This window comes from Cottoperca gobio, chromosome 15 (genome assembly GCF_900634415.1).
Source record: "Cottoperca gobio chromosome 15, fCotGob3.1, whole genome shotgun sequence".
In the NCBI taxonomy this organism is placed as follows: Eukaryota; Metazoa; Chordata; class Actinopteri; order Perciformes; family Bovichtidae; genus Cottoperca; species Cottoperca gobio.
In genome coordinates, this window is record NC_041369.1 from 19,025,071 (window position 1) to 19,041,816 (window position 16,746).

The 16,746-nt window shown below is 41.3% G+C and overlaps 4 protein-coding genes across 5 annotated transcripts in view; 3 read left to right on the forward strand and 1 right to left on the reverse strand.

Annotated features, from left to right (window-relative positions):
* cep170aa (centrosomal protein 170Aa) overlaps positions 1 to 5,962 on the forward strand; it is a 38,258-nt gene extending 32,296 nt beyond the window's left edge. The window contains 7 exon segments of the mRNA XM_029449510.1: positions 776 to 1,049; positions 1,583 to 1,742; positions 2,149 to 2,316; positions 2,409 to 2,497; positions 2,603 to 2,696; positions 2,794 to 2,845; positions 3,277 to 5,962. Of these exon segments, the coding sequence (XP_029305370.1) occupies positions 776 to 1,049; positions 1,583 to 1,742; positions 2,149 to 2,316; positions 2,409 to 2,497; positions 2,603 to 2,696; positions 2,794 to 2,845; positions 3,277 to 3,602 (1,163 nt within the window). The 3' untranslated portion in view covers positions 3,603 to 5,962.
* Positions 5,963 to 6,347: 385 nt separating this feature from the next.
* On the reverse strand, positions 6,348 to 8,241 carry hint1 (histidine triad nucleotide binding protein 1). Its single transcript, XM_029450576.1, has 3 exons — positions 8,053 to 8,241; positions 7,195 to 7,299; positions 6,348 to 6,657 (listed from the first exon to the last, which is right to left on the reverse strand). Exons 1-3 carry the CDS (start codon positions 8,161 to 8,163, stop codon positions 6,493 to 6,495), a joined length of 381 nt encoding a protein of 126 aa, XP_029306436.1. The 5' UTR covers positions 8,164 to 8,241; the 3' UTR covers positions 6,348 to 6,492.
* Positions 8,242 to 8,256: 15 nt separating this feature from the next.
* lyrm7 (LYR motif containing 7) lies at positions 8,257 to 10,416 on the forward strand. Of its 2 annotated transcripts, none has more exons than XM_029450577.1 (5): positions 8,257 to 8,340; positions 8,561 to 8,633; positions 8,729 to 8,799; positions 9,157 to 9,238; positions 9,425 to 10,416. In XM_029450577.1, exons 1-5 carry the CDS (start codon positions 8,323 to 8,325, stop codon positions 9,496 to 9,498), a joined length of 318 nt encoding a protein of 105 aa, XP_029306437.1. In that variant the 5' UTR covers positions 8,257 to 8,322; the 3' UTR covers positions 9,499 to 10,416. The 2 variants fall into 2 exon arrangements, with proteins under 2 accessions (XP_029306437.1, XP_029306438.1); XM_029450578.1 differs by lacking the exon at positions 8,257 to 8,340 and adding an exon at positions 8,345 to 8,449.
* A 1,486-nt stretch (positions 10,417 to 11,902) lies between these two features.
* dync2li1 (dynein, cytoplasmic 2, light intermediate chain 1) lies at positions 11,903 to 16,303 on the forward strand. The gene is made up of 13 exons (XM_029450104.1): positions 11,903 to 11,994; positions 12,101 to 12,221; positions 12,327 to 12,361; positions 12,694 to 12,763; positions 13,015 to 13,103; positions 13,296 to 13,494; positions 13,665 to 13,733; positions 13,953 to 14,030; positions 14,189 to 14,268; positions 14,537 to 14,607; positions 14,750 to 14,847; positions 15,001 to 15,093; positions 16,081 to 16,303. Exons 1-13 carry the CDS (start codon positions 11,981 to 11,983, stop codon positions 16,141 to 16,143), a joined length of 1,080 nt encoding a protein of 359 aa, XP_029305964.1. The 5' UTR covers positions 11,903 to 11,980; the 3' UTR covers positions 16,144 to 16,303.
* The last annotated feature ends 443 nt before the right edge of the window (positions 16,304 to 16,746 follow it).

Below are 16,746 nucleotides of genomic sequence, written 5' to 3' on the forward strand. Positions count from 1 at the left end.
TGAAGACATTTCAGTGAGTAAAGTGAAAGTGCGATGACCCAGCTCTAGCATATGTTGCCATGTTAACTCTGTGACTCAAATGCTCTAATCACACGTTTTCCAATTGGAGCTCAAACCTCAAAACCCATGAGCAGATGTTTTTTGGAATAGTGCTCCACCTTGTGGTGATTTGCATTCATGACACTTTGTTCCACTTTACCCTTGAGAGACTGATGGAGCGTGACGTTGTCTCATCGTGGTGCAGCTCCATCATGGTGCTATATTCACACATCTCTGGCTCTAACAAGGTGTTATGCACATTGTTAATTGCTTGTGTTGCTGCCTGGGGTGGAGAGCTTGTAGATAAACTCAAGCAGAGTTTATTTTTGCTGCTTTTTCTGTTGTTTTCAGTGTGGTCTTATCATCGCCGGCAGCCGTACAATAACAACAACTTAACAAACTAAGATACAAAATCAATCAAATGCTTTGCTTCGTCTATGTTCGTGATTCACAGCCAGTTCAAGAAGGATGTACAGCACATTGCAGAGAGTAACATGTCCATCTGTTTACCTTTGTGAAAGAAAGTGTTTAAGTATATACGGTAATCAAAAAGATCCTTAGTCCTCCATAATGTACCACTTGCACAATAATTTAATTTAGTCTGATGCATCAGCTGCAGCTGCCTCAGTAACAAAGCCTCTCATGTGCACAAGCTCATTTATTAACTTCATGAAGAACAAATGTTGTATTGCAATAAATGCTGACAAAACATGTTGCCCTTCCGTTACCTTCACAGTGTCCAGTAGCAGCAGGTGGAGACGTCTGCCGCCGGAGTACGGCTCCACCTCAGAGGAAGAGTTTGGCTCCAACAGGAATTCTCCGAAGCACGGAGGACGCTCCCACATGCGGCCTCATCACCTTGCACCACATCGCAGCTCCAGACTTGGCACCGCCGCAAGCCCAGGCTCCAGCGTGGTGACGGGTCCGGGCGGAGGGGTGATCAAACACCGCATGAAGGAGCAAGAGGAGTACATCAAGGACTGGACGGCACACAGCGAGGAGATAGCCAGGTATTGATCTTTTAACTGATATAATCATTTAATCTTTCAGTCAATCTATGTCATGTTTTAATATGATGCAATGTTTAATAAGAGCTGCACTTCAAGGAATACTTTATCCCCAAAATGACCGTTTCTATATCAACTGCTCACCCCCTGTAAACTGGAATACCTCTAGGTCGAACAAAGGATCCAAATTCTTGATGAATTGAAGTAAAAGGGGGGGGCCGCGTGAAACAACAGCAAAACTATATCAGATATATGAGACTTGGACGTGATATAGCTTTGCTGTTGTTTAACGCGGCCCCCCCCCTTTTACTTCAATTCATCATCTTCTCTGTTTTTGGATTCTTCGTTCGCCGTGGAGTAACACGCGGTGAGTAACTGATGTACACATGATCAGTTTGGGGGTGAAGTGTTCCTTTCATCCCGATGTGTATGTGATTACAGGTTGTTGTGTATGCATGTTGCATGTCTTCACATAGATGTCTAAAGAACTCCTTCATCTGTCCGATGGTTAACAGGTTATTCCCCTGTGTGCGCAGGATCAGCCAGGACTTGGCTAAGGACTTGGCCATCTTGGCCCGTGAGATCCACGACGTGGCTGGCGAGATCGACTCCGTCAGCTCATCTGGCACGGCACCCAGCACCACCGTCAGCACCGCAGCCACGACCCCGGGATCAGCCATCGACACTCGGGAAGAGGTAGGCCCTGCACGACCCACGCAGCCGGACATACAGGAGAGCATGAGAAAGGTGCCCGTTTTTCTTCTTCTGTCATTACCTTAGTGCGTGTGCTTCCATTCCTCCTTTGTTGCTTGGATATAAATGGAGAGGTATTTATTTATTACACTTCCATCTGCTCCACTTTCATTCCTTTATTACTTTTGCCACTATAGGATTTACTTATTTTAATACTGTAAGATTAGATCTGACTTTTCTGGCTGGACTCTTAAAGCTTTAGAGCTGCTTAGCTTCCTCTGACAGAGTTCCTAATTCCTTCATTTTTCACAAATCTTAATTTAACTCTATTAAACAAAGCTGGAATAACACTGTGAGACATTTCTTCAAGTTCTTTCCCTCTTCTACATCTCTCCCTGTCTTTGCCCAGTTGGTGGATCGGGTGTTTGATGAGAGCCTCAACTTCAGGAAGATCCCGCCTGTGATTACAACCAATAAGGCGCCAGAGATCAACGGTAAGCCGGTGGAGCTCCGCCCCCGTGCCCCTGATAGTCTGGAGCCTCGAGCTCTGAGGAGACGCACCTGGAACCGAGAGGAGGTGAGAAGCAACTCAGAGATATCAAAAATATACCAACATGGAAGCTTTCCTTCAGGTTGTCAAACTTCTTCTCTTTTCCTCTGTGTATCCAGGCCGTGTTGGACAGCCTGCTGCTCAATTCAGTTTCCCAGCTGTCCACCAAGATCAGACACTCCATCGACAAAACAGCAGGAAAAATCAGGCAATTATACTTTGTTACAAACTTCCAGACAGTTATAATATCACAGAGTATAGATACCTCAGTGTGTTGCCACTGTGAATAAACAATGCTGTTATTGTTCTTCAGGATATTGTTTAAAGATAAGGACAGGAACTGGGATGAAATTGAGAATAAACTGCGATCGGAGAGTGACATGCCACTCCTGAAAACCACCAACAAGGTACAGCATCCGCTCTCTCCGTGTAATGTTTGCTGCCAAGAGAAGTGCAGTTTTATTGGGAGCTGATAGTTTTGTTGTTTTTTCTTCCCCTCTGCAGGAGTTCTCCTCAATTCTGCTCGAACTGAAGAGAGTTGAAAAGCAGCTTCAAGGTAACGACACATGGCCCCTGTACAATCACTAGTACTAATAACAGATGTGAACATTCCTTAACTAGAAACACACTCGAACAAGCTTTTGTAGGCAGTTATGGGTATTTGATGCGGACATCATTTAATTATTAGTTTTTGCGTTCCATGATAGAGGAGGGCGTGAATATTAAAGAGCAAACGTACAGACCAAAACTAAAGCTCTGAACACTTAGCTTCAAATCTGAAGTATCTCCCTATCATGTTAAATATTCATGAGCAAGAATCAAAGTAAAACAACATCTTACGCTATTACTTAGCAAGAGTCGAGCATTCCCACATGGGAGCAAAGGCCTCTTACATATAGACACCGCCACACACTTCTTATACTTGCTTGACATTGACTTTTAGACAAAGCCGTCCACGTATTGATTCTCTCCCTGTTTCTGTCCCAGTGATCAATGTGATGGTTGACCCGGACGGGACTCTGGATGCCCTGGTCAGCCTCGGCCTGCCCAGCCCCACCACCCCTAGCAAGCCCCAAACCGCCAAAACAACTTCCCCCTCTGCCACCAGCCCTGGGTCTGCGCTCCCAGCCAAAGAGTCACTGCCAGAGATCTTTCCTGGGCCTGGAGGATCAGCAGCCTGCGCCAAGGTTCAAGCATCCAGCACAGAGGAGACTGCACGAGACCCCGGCAAGAGTCTCGGGTTAACAGGAGTCGGAGGACGGACCTTCAACCGCATGCGCCCGAGCGGAGAGGAGGCCATCGCACAGAAATAAACAGAAAGATTCCCTGAAATTAATGTCATGTGAATATACAGAAGTCTGGATTGGAGTGCAGATGGTGGCAGTCAGCTGACTACAGCAGTCTAGGATTATGGGTATAATAAAAACACATTTTAGTTAAAGTTTTACCAGACCAGCCCGGAAATGAAGTGCTTCAACTGAGCTAAACGCCAACTGATGCATGATGGATACACCCTCGAACGGAGGTTCACCCACGAATGATTTGGATGAAGTAATATTACGAGCTGTTCATGCTTACTGGCCAACCTGACGTCCCGGTGGACTGAAGGCTACCTGGCGTCTCAGTGGACAGATCTCTGTGGTTGGACAGTCTCCACACACTCCTCCTCTTGCCTTCTCCATGTGTCTGGACCCTACCTACACTAAGGACATGCCTTAAAACACATCCTCAATAGTAGCAGCCCGTCCCCTCAAATAATATACAGAACCACTTTTAAGACTTTAATACAGTACTTTCAGACAAACAGAATGCATTGTAAAATAAAATCACATGTTCTATTTACACTATGATGAAATACAGCACACTTCAGCCATTTATTAGCTCTTGTTCAGTACATAGAATATTTCAGCAGCCTTAAGTTACCACCTGACAAACAACACGGTCACACAGACATGGTTTACACCTGAAACTTCACAAATCAAGCAGAATTGCAAATGTTTTCGATATTTCATAACTCTAATAACCGTCCATTGATGCGTCTCTATGCCCCCCCCCCCCCCCCTCCATCTCTGTGCTCACCTATTTCTCCTTCCCCCACTATGTTTTACTCTTTCCCTTCTGTCCTTTCTCTCCCCAGTAGTGTGTCACTCCAGTAGCATGTACAGGACAGCTGAGCGCGATCTTCCTGTAAGTAAGCGTCTGTGTTGATCTTACTAATACTGAATGGGAGTTTTACACAATAATAGTAAGAGCCTTTGGGAAACCAATGATCATTTTCAGACTAAATAATCACTTACCAAAGTTAACAAGTTTGTTGATAGTGTCATTTTCAAACCGTTGAGCCATCTTGAAATTCATCTGTTGTGCAAAAGCCTGAGAATCTGTATTTAAAATATGGCAGTTCATCTCATATGTCTCAGTTCACCCCTTTCTCTCTCATTTTTCATTCAAATAGGTTATTTATTACAAAAATGAAACACTAGTTTAATCATTACTGCCCGATCTGTTTTGGCCTGTGAGAATCGGAGCCCTTGGCGTTCTGCGACATCCACTCGAGCGTCCTATGATTTCCAATTGGCTTTTTTTCCAGTCACGGGTGATGTGACGTGTTTTTAAACGAGCAATGATGAGCAAAAGTAATGGTTAAAACTAAGTATTTTATAATATTTAGATACTGGTATTGTATATATTTTAGACCTTTTCATTTTTTTTAATGCTTTTAAATTGCCTCGCAAAAACAAACTCTTTTCTTTGTCACTTTAAGTACACGCAAAACCTGAATATTGAAAAGCTGCTGGAATTGGTTTTTAATTAACGTGGAGGCCTTTTGTGGTTCAAAATGTGTCTTTGAGGAACGTCAGTGAGTAGAAATAAACACACCTCCCTCTCTGTTTTATGAATGTTGCTTGTAATTCGGCTTCATATCGATGTATATAGGTGCATTCTTCTATTCCCCGGGGACTGATACTGCAGTACTGCAGACAGTATGGTTAACCTCTTTCTCATTGACTTTGCTGCTTTTCTATTTACTTCATGGGGACTAACCATTTTCTGAATCTCTCCTCAGCGTATAGTCTGTGTTCTAGAGTAAGATGACTTAAAGGCAGCGTATTAGTACTTAGATACTCTTGCAATAGTGAATTTAGGTACCAGAATACATGTTCATTTCCTTCTCTCTACTATACTGTACAATGTTTTTTCAATGCCTCAAAGTGCCCATTTTAACTATAGAAAGGCATCGATTAAAAGAAAAGAAAAAGACGTAGTTATCTAAAAGATTTCTCTTATTTTGCACATCAGATTGTGGCGTTTCTCATTCAGAAGTAGTGAAGAAGCAGCGAAAGGCTGCATCAAATGTCAAATGGTTTGACAGAATGATATCACTTTGATATCAGAAGTGACTACCTTGCCTCTAACCGTGTTATTTTTCCCTCCCCCCCCCCCCCATTTAATCAAAATAAATGAAATGAGGGGACTGTGAATGCTAGGTACATGTTTATTTTTTAAATTCTACATGTGTCATCTGATCAGTGTTCTTTGTCATTTTTGTAAAGAAAAAAACACCAATTTTATTTATTTTTTGTTGAATATTTTGTGGATGTGTCATGTATTTTATATTTGTTCCACTATCTGCATTGTTTCTTACTGTTAATAAAACAGAGACATTCACTTGTTTCTCTATTTTCATTTGACTGGGTATTAAAACTTGACAGACTTCATATTTTCGCATAACAACTCTCGGCATGGGATTTTTAATAAAAGAAAAAGGGAAATTAATTCAGATTGAATTTGCATAATTCTTACAGAATAACAGTAGACCATTATTCCCTTTGTGGTGTCGGAACTGCATGATTAAGTGTTTAAATCCTAAACAGAGAAAATGCAGACCATTGATGTGGTATTACAAATATAAGCACCAATATGCAAACTACAGCGTCAGCTCAATGCTGAGCTCGGTACAAAAGGATCGGACTCTATTTAACTAAGACGAGTGCCTACATGACACCTTGGTAACGGGACACATTATGCGAGAATTGTAGATAAAAGACAGGACTCTGTTGTTGTGAAGTGCTTTTTATTATCATTGATCAATTTCCAGGTTTTATACTTCCCATGGTTTAGTCGAAAGTGAACAGTACTGGTTGTTTGACAACAGACGTGAATACTGATGGCAGGATGGTCTGTGTGCGGGGCGACCTGAGGTTAGCCGGGGGGCCACGCCAACATGCGTCCGCCCAGGACGTGAACGTGGAGATGGTAGACCGACTGGCCTCCCTCTGGCCCATCATTGACGACAATCCTGTAGCCTTTAGACAGGCCCGCCTCTTGAGCACACTTCTTTGCAACAATCATCAAGTGGCCCAACAACTAAAGGACAGAGAGAGAACCAATGAATGAGTGTGTGTGTGTGTGTGTGTGTGTGTGTGTGTGTGTGTGAGCATAAGCAGAGTGGATTACAACACAGTGTTCACAGTAACTAAAGACAAGCGTCTAGTCGTGTAAAGGGTTCCATCTAGTGGTCACTGCTGTTGGACAAATAACTGAAAGTGAATCTGAAAGTCATGTTCAGGCATTTCAAGGTGCATTTTCAAGCTTTTCCAGCCCCCTACAGTGTAGTAAGTTACACATGTATACACAGAACATATAGTATACACTGATTATTGCACGTTTTCATCAAATTAAATTAGATATTATTTTGACAGCATTCTACAGAAAGGTGACAAATTAAAAAGAGAGTTTCATGTTTTAATAAAACCTACAATTCAGGCAGTTTCAAGCACTTAATTCAAAATTCAAGAACCTTAAAAACCTTGAAAATACCAAATTAAATTCCAGTTTTTTTAAGGATTTCCAGCCCCCGTAGGAACCCTTCGTGTTACAGTCCATTATACGATCATCACTTACTGCAGCATCACTATCCTCCGCTTGTGACAGTTGAACAATTGGCTTTTTTGGGACGACAAGGATGTGAGTGGGAGCTTGAGGTGAGATATCAGGGAAGGCCACACACTGAAATACAAACAAAACAAATTAAGAAACATCTATATAATATAATGCAATAAAAGCTCCCTCAATTTGTATTGTACTTCCACTTTAGCAAAGATGTCGCTAATTCGCTTATTACATTAGTAATTAGGAAAACTCTATTATATTATATTTAATTATTGTGTACTGACCACTGTACTGTCTTGTTCTGTTGCTGTAACAAGGTACATTTCCCAGTTATGGGACTAATAAAAGATTTAAATGCATAAACACAACACAAAGCAGTGAAGCCTGTTTGACAGGCAGTACTGGTGCTTTGGGCTGTGACTCATCTGTAATATGATACACACACATCTTCACATTGTGAGGGTTTCTTTTGTGTCAAAATGAACAAATGCTGATTTCATTACCCAAACCACCGCAATAATAACAAATGCATAATCACAGTCTGTGGGGGCTGACTATTAAAAGGATCTGCTGCAGCAGCAAGCACACAAGTGGACTTTTCATACCTTGGTGGAAAGCCAACTGTGCCAGCAACACAACATTAGTAATGGCTTAAAGAAACCAAAAGTAAATCGTGTTACTGTTTTAAAGCACACTTTCTGTAGTCTGACTAAACTGTGTTGCATCACAAAACACACGTGTCTAAATATTCACATTACAGTAAAGTAACGTTAGCAGTGTGTGCAAAGCTAGCGCTGAGCTAACGTTAGCTTCACGTCCCCTGCGAGGCGCGGAGTGATTTATGAAGTGTGTGTGTGAGTGCACGCGTACCTGGTCATCTTCATACAGAAGCGTGGCGGGGATCTCTTTGCGTATGATTTTTCCAAATATCGTGTCTCCGCCCGGCTGGGCAACCTGAGCTTTTGCCATTTCATCAGACATGTTGGTGCCGATGAGATGAGTCGCCTTGTAGTTTCACGGAGCCTTCAGCGCCGCTCTTGGCTCCGTGAAACTACAAAAACGCGTCATTGTGAAAGTCTGCACCGATTGGTCCTGGGTATTCCTTCGAACCGGAAGTAAGTAAAAGAAGAAGAAGTCAAGATGGGCACTCGTTTGAAGGTGAGGTCGGGATTTGATCATGCGTTTGTATAAATAACATAATTATGACAAGGCTTCCTTTAAGTTTGTTTAGTTGGTTTTGATTTTAATAACATGTTTGGGTGTTTTCGTAAGTCGATCGCTAAAATGACACGTGATTGTTGTGGTGTGCTGTGGCAGCCAATGTTGTGACTGTCAAGGTCCTGATGTTACTAACAGCTGCGTGTTTGTTTAAATGCAGATCCTAAGCACGTTCAAAGCGCTGCACAGAACAAGGATGGCTGTATTCAAAGAGGATGACAGAGCACTGACAGGTGAGTTGTGTTGCAGAAGAGCATCTAACCCTAACCCTTCCCAACAGTAGATCACTTACTGTATTAAATGCATAACTACTTTACTTTCCACAAAGCTGCAAGATTACAGATCAACGAGGAGTACCAGAAAAACAAAAATGAGACGTCAGAAGAAAACATTAAGAAGGTACAGTGACATGGTTTGTTTATATTGACATAAAGTACTTTATAGTTTATGCATTTAAATAACATTTTGCTCCTAATTTAAGTTATTTTTATATTAAGTATCTGCACATACAAAGTCCAAAATAACTCACAGCTACACTTAAGCTACACAGTAAGGGCTACAGTAAGCATTTGTTAAAATAAACACAATTATTTAAAGCTGGCCATCGCAGAATAGCTCTATTTCTAACCTGCAAAAGATCCAAAACAAAAGGGATGCTGCTAAATACAAAGCGGGGCATTTTACATGTTGTGCACACTGCCCAGGGATCCAATGTCTCATAATCTGTCGACGCTTATTACCCTTCTGTTTTTACAGATGATGAAAATGGGCTCAGATGTGGAAGCTGTTCTTCGAGAGGGCGTGTTACAAATGGAACATGTTGGAGAAAATAAACTCTGTATGTTGTTATGTTTCTCCTCTTCTGTCTTTTTCTAAAAAAAAAAAATATGGTACCAAGCTAGAAAGTAACATGTGTATGCAAAGAATATACAACATAAATCTTCTCTCTGATTCATCACATTTGAATGATATTTCCTAATCTTATGTGCTGACTATGTTTACTTTCTCTCGTTCTCTCTCACAGTGCTTCGACCCAGAGAGAGCCTTCTACTAGAAAATGTTCCCTATTCTGACGAACCCAGGAAAAAGTCAAGATAGTCCATCGGATTAAATCTTCATAAAAAAAAGAGATCGCGTACCATCCGTCTGCAAAACAACATTTCAAGTTGTTCAGAATCTCCTGAACAAAGAACATTTTAAAGATTATTGTCTTGTTTTGATTCACTGGAGATCTCTGCTGTTGTGCGCTAAGAAATATGTGCTATAAACTGGATGCCATACTCTCATGTCCAGTATTTTGTTAAATGTAATTGTGTTCTGCCTACACTTCAGCAGCTTATGACTTCAACTGAATTGGATGGAAAATGTTACTTCACTGCTACTAAAATTGATTAAAGAAGAGTGTTCCCGAAATTCATGACAGTGGTCAACGCTCAGGGCAAAGACCACAACACATACCCATTTAAGGTCTCAGAAAATGCATGGCAGGGTCTTGCAGAATCAATTATCATGTTAACATATTGTTTTTTTTGTATTCTCCACTGAGTGGGTAATGTATCAATGATAAAGTGACAAATGAGCAAATGTTGAGATTTTATTTATTTATACAAATTTAGATTTGCACTCCATGGCCTAACATCCATCTGTGTTTAGAGTCAAGCTCAGACAGAGGAAGATGATGTACTTGTAATGGTGGTAGCAGACTGGTGCTACAGTGTCTCACTATCGCCTCTAGAGGAACAAGTGGTATTACAAGACTAGACACAGTTAGACTGCTAATTTCAGTAGATATCTCTGCAATACAATACATAGACATCTTTAAAATAACATCAACACTGTTCAATCTCAATGCATGATGATATGACAGGAGGGAATCACTAGAATCTCTTTTAAGACAGTGCTGATCCCAACACTCAAGTGGCATGCAGTTCAGAAGTCTGGGCATTTGGCATTTTTCTTTCAGTGAAACTAATAGCAATCAAAAAACTAATAATAAATGTGGTATTAGCCCTCTCACATCGGCGTCATCGTCATCAATCATTTGCTTTAATAATCACACATCAATTCTGATCAAATAATGATCTTTAAATGTGCAGCATGTTGGATTATTCCTCCTCATTCCTGTCACTCTGCTCTGACACACACACACTCACACACACACACACACACACACACCAATATGGATGCATCAATATAAGTGTACTAAAAAGATTGATTTTGTGTTAAAAACATAATTAAGTGAAAACCAGAGACATGAAGTTATATATATTTGTATTATTATTTATTAAGGTATTTTATTGTTTTTGTTGTTATAAGTAATAGCAGTGGCTCTACTGCGAGTCTCTCACGGATGGCTGAACTTCTCACCCTCCACGTCTCTCCTTCTCTTTCCGTGTTTCATGAAGTCGTTTTGAACCATACTTAGTCTGGCCCCTCGCCTGAGACCAATTTACTTTGGGAGATCCTACCAGGAGCACCAGGCTCCAGACAACACAGCTCTCAGGTTCATAGGGACACACACACCTCTCCACCACGGTAAGGTGATGGTTCCCGGAGAGGCCCCAGTTCTCCTGTCCCCCAGTTCTCCTGTCCCCCAGTTCTCCTGTCCCCCAGTTATCCTGTCTCCCAGTTATCCTGTCCCCCAGTTATCCTGTCTCCCAGTTATCCTGTCCCCCAGTTATCCTGTCTCCCAGTTATCATGTCCCCCAGTTCTCCTGTCCCCCAGTTATCCTGTCTCTCAGTTATCCTGTCCCCCAGTTATCCTGTCCCCCAGTTATCCTGTCCCCCAGTTCTCCTGTCTCCCAGTTATCCTGTCTCCCAGTTATCATGTCCCCTGCTTGTAGTCCGTCTCTGTGTGGGACTAGTCTTTTATTTTGTAGTTGTAGGAACCAATTAGCGCTCCTGCTATAAGTAGGAACCAATGTTTGTTGACGGTGGTGTTTGACGGAGGTAAACAGTTTTTGACCACACACACACACACACACACACATACATACATATACATACACAGACACAGACACATATACAAGTGGGCGGAGGTTGGCGTTTGCTACCCCAGGCTAACCTATTGTGTGTCTAAATGTCATGGTATGTTTGCTGATGGAAAAAGAAATAAACGGACTGAATGTTCAATTGCAAATGTTTGGAATCAGCAATTTGTCTTTTCAAGGGAGCTACAGTCTAACAACTATTCTGAGGTGTCCTGTTTATACATGTATTGTGCCCCCTGAATCTACAGTTTGGTGTAAAGTTGGTATTAACAGACAAACATGACATGCTTATTATAAGATGTAATGTAATATACGCATACATATTATAAATTAGGTTTATAAAAGTGAACTATTATATTTTAAATTCTTTAACTGGAGTTATAAAGGTCTATGGAACACAACTTTGTTCTGATGTAGTCGTTCCCAAGTTTGACTTTCTCAACGAAGGTCCTACATTTCCCATGATGCATTGCTCACTAAGGAGTAGCAATTATTACATCATCAAAATGCGCCGTTACTCTGGCAACGCTTGGAGCGGTTTTCTTCGGTTGTCGCCGTTTAGCTAGGAAGTTTGGAAAATATCAAATTTGATGCCAAAAATAAGGTGAGGAAGAGTTGGTATGCCCATTTTCTTATTTTGAACATTATCACAGAGACACTAACACGTTTCTTTTTTAAAAAACGTGTTGCTTTTGTGTTGTTTTCGACAGCTCAGACTCGCTATGGGAGCAGGCTGCGGCGGAGGTCCACAGTCGGGAGGCTGAAGGTGGAGAGGACGAAGGAGAGACGGTCAGCGAGAGGACCGTGTTTCTGATGGGGAGCAAGGCTGGGGTATGTTCACACAGACAGTACATGTATTGCTTTGTAATGACAACACTCTTGTCTTGTTATTAGCTAAGTTGTAGCTAGTAACCTCAGCTTTTGCTTTTTTTCCAGGGTAAAACGTCCATTCTCCTCAGATGCCTCGACAGGTAATCAAGTCCCATCTGAAAAATGATTAAATCTAGCCTTATGATAAAATAAAAACTGCTCTTAACCCTCTTCATATTATGTATGTACTCAAAAACACATGCCGATTATGAACAATAATGCCTTGAACATGAGAGTTCAATCTTTAGGAACAGGATACATCATTTATAATCCAAGATCATAGGTGCACTTTGAGCTCTCAAAGCTTCATCTCACAGTCTTCTTCAAAGAATAGAGCCGATGACATGACACAAAATGAAATTGAAATTAGGTCGAAAGCACCGAAAGCTGGTAAATTGGTCTTTTTGCATTTGTTTTTTTTTGTATCCACCAGGGATGAACCTTCCAAGTCAACTCTGGCGCTGGAGTATACTTTCGGCAGACGGGCCCGAGGACACAACACAGTAAGAAAGCCCTCTTAGACAATTTGGAAAAATGGGATAAAGACAAACTACTGATGATGCAATGCAATGCACCAGGCTCACTTTGAGAGTTGGTGTGTTAATGTGAGATGATAAGCTATTTTTAACCTGCTGGTATTGTATCACTCCAGTTTAGCTCAGTAATGTAGAATGTATGTACGATTGCACATACAGTGCATCTTTAAATGAGATGGTTGCGATAGCACTGATAGTCTGGTCGTTTCCTCTTTCAGCCCAAAGACATAGCGCACCTATGGGAGCTGGGAGGAGGGGTCTCTTTGTCAGAGCTAGGTCAGATCCCCATCACACCTGTTAGCATCAGGTAGGTCACTTACACACATTCCTGAGGTATTTGTATTTTTTAGGTTTCTGTTCAGACTTTTTTACAAAACATAACAACTTCTATGATCCCACGCTACTTCACTGCACAAATTCAGTATGGTTTGGACAGCAGTGTCTGTGCTATAGAAACACCTTCCTGTCATAGCAAATAATCCTTAATGTCTTTTGCCAGATCTCTCTCTGTCATCCTCATTCTGGACCTGTCTAAACCCAACGCCCTGTGGGGAACCATGGAAAAGCTGCTGCAGGCAGCACAAGCTCAGTTCGAGAAAGTCTCTTCCCAGGCACAAAAAGCACAGAAAGCCAAACCTGGAGCCAAACACCAGACGCCTGTCCACTTAGCAGCACGCGTCTTACCTAAAGACTATCCCGTAAGACCTCATTACACTCAGTCCAGGGCAACAGTAGCATATTAGAACCAGCTGAGTGATGCTCAGGCCTCAGGCGCTTACATGTCACAAATCAAAACGTGAAAAGACCATGTGCAGGTCAGACGTAAGATGATACATCTATCCTGAGTTAACTGTGACTTTGTCAACAGGACAGAGAGCTGATCAGTCCCTTTCCTGTTCCTCTGCTCATCATCGGCAGCAAATATGACATCTTCCAGGTGAAAACACATCCTTCAACCTTAACATTACCTGTGGGGTTGGTCTCATGTTCGCTGAATCATATGGTTATGATGTTTCAAATGCTTGTTATTTGTACAACTTTCAAGGTAGAGAAGGTTTGGTGCGTTATAGTAACATTTTCACGAGGTGTTACTTCTTGGGTCCTGGTATGATTTGTTTAATTATTGAGGGAGTTTTTTTTACCGTCTGTGTTGCAGGAATTTGACTCTGAGAAGAGGAAGGTGGTTAGTAAAACACTGCGTTTTATTGCTCACTACTACGCAGCCTCTCTTATTGTAAGTGTGCTTTTACTATACATGCAACACATTTACATTTAATACAACTTTTAAATGAAACAAACTGAAATCTGCTTTTGCTTTCTCTTACTGTTGAATCCATCCATTCTATTAAATGTTTTGGTTCCACTTGTTCCTCTGCCTAATCTTTTCCTCAGTTCACGAGCATCAAAACGGAGAGCCTAATGTCAAAAACCAAGAGCTTCTTTTCCCACCTGGCTTTCGGCCTGGACAGAGGGTGAGGAGGACAACACAGCATTGTACACCAACTAGCAGTAGACTGGGACTTTTAACACAATTACTTTATCACTGATACTTAGATTGACCTATTTAATTTCACATTTATACTTTAATAGGTCTAAGGAATTATATAATATGCATCAAGATATGTGATGTACTCTATTTACCAGAGGGATGAGGACAAAATGTATTTCGCATTTGTTTAAAAAATGCACAAAATTGTAATCTGTTACTGTATTTTTGTCTTTTTTTTATGTTGTGATCAGGAAAACTATGTGCTGTGACTCCACCAAGCCTCTCATCATTCCAGCAGGCTCTGACTCCTTCAGCCAAATCGGTGAGCACAGCACCACCCGGAGGCCAACAGCAGTAATTATTAAATGGAATTGAAATGCTATCGCTCTGCTGAATACTCCACCTTGTGCTTTGACCTTTGTTGACGTCGTATAATGTTCATAATAATACTCCTATTGCTTTAGGTTCTCCTTCTTCTACTGATGTAGACATTACTTCTCTGCATGCAAAAAACCCAAAGGACCTCTGGAAGAAAGTCTACGAGCGTGTCTTCCCCCAAGAGGTAGTTCGATCCTCTGAAAAACAACACCCTCACACTGGGCAATCAAGTTCACAGCCTTCCTCCTCATAAACATGCTTGTTTACAACAGCAAGGACCTTTGTAGCAGTCCACTTGTAATGCATTTCTGTACGTCTAACTAACTTTCTCTTGCAGAACACCAGCGAGCAGAGGGAACTAAAGGATCCAACCAAAGACCCACAGTACTGTGAACCTCAGATTGATGGCATGAGAGCACAGAAAGACCAGGTAACACATCTTGACCGATCACATCGGTGGCATTGTATTACTTTATAGCTGCACAGTTGTGATCAATGCGGCAAAACATATCATTCACCTATTATTCTGGACAGACTGTGCTTCTGCAATCAGTGTCCTGTGACTCGTGAGTTGGCAGATTGCTGATCAATCGCTGTCCTTCGTGTTCATTTATCTGTGCTTTGTGACTCTGACCTTTGACCTCATCGTGAAGAGGAACAAGTATTGAGGAAGATAACAGATTGAACTGCTCCACATGTGTCTTAAACAAGGCCAATGTTCCAGAGTAACCGTCTGGGTTTCTGTCATGGTCTCATTTACAGGCTGCAATATATCCTCAGAGATCTGTAGTCTCTCTGTCCCCGTGCCACTCTCGCACTTGAACTGTAGTAACCTTTACAATGCCGTTATCGCTGTCTGACTCAGCTGGCCATCTTGCTCTGCCATTGTAATTACATCATAATGTAATTGGTCTGTGTAACCAATAAGAGAAATAGGGTAAAGGTGTATACCAACAGAGTACATGTACAGAGGGAACGTTTCTGAAGGCCCATTTGCATGTCTGAGCCCCCACCCGTGCTCAAATCTGAAACATGTTTCCAACATCTCTTTCGAATCTAAACCCTTCATTACATGGCGCTAGCCTGCAGATCTACCAAAGTGTAGACCAAGACAATTGCATCAAAATAAAAGAACCTGATGAAGCTAAATGTTAAAGCCTGCATTAATGTGAACTGTTTACATATAATGCAGTGTTTGTCTAAATGCATCACATGTTGCTAGTTTTAGAAGCATAATGTTATCTGTGCCCTATATCTACATCTACGGTACATCTCTGTGGAGTAAAACCTTGTTTACTGTTATGAGTTTGCAGGCATTTCTGCATTATAGTGCATGTTTGTGCAACTGACTGCACCTTTACAAGGAAAAGTGTAACGTTTTGATAATCTTCTCTTTGTGTCTGCAGTCTGTTTGAAGGAGTTGGAGCAGTATAAGAGGGATGCAGCGAAGTCCTGGAAAGGACTGGAACTGGAAACATGAAAGATAATAATAAGCTTTCTGCTCACACACTCTTATTAATGTTAATACTTTATACACTTTATTTTGTTCCTTTTGTGTCATTGTGTCTTTTTTTAAACCTAACAAAACTACTTGTATATTAAAGATAAACGTGTTCTAAGAAATAAACAATTTGACATTATTACAATAAGCATCACTTCCTATTCATGATACATTACAAGCACAATATTTAAAAGGTAACACATGCAATACATATGTGACATATTTAAGTACTAAGAACGTGGATATTGTTCTGGCACTCGATCATACAAAACAGCATTATTCAATTTTGAATCAAAGTGCCGATTCATAGTTAAAGCTGTAGTTGTTGTTCCCCTGAGGATAAACCTTTTATATAAAAAGAATGAATTTGACATCAGTGCTTTTTGTTCCAGTCAAAAAGTGCTTATTTAAAGTGTTCAGGACCTGAGGCTGAACCTGTGCCGTCCTTCTCGGTCGTTGTTTGAGCAGCAGATTGATTTATGCTGCGTTCAGAACGAGGACTCAGTTATTTAACCGTCCAATCAGGTGGCTTAATGTCGATGGCTGCAACCCATTTCTCTAAGCAAATGTCAAGCAGAAGCT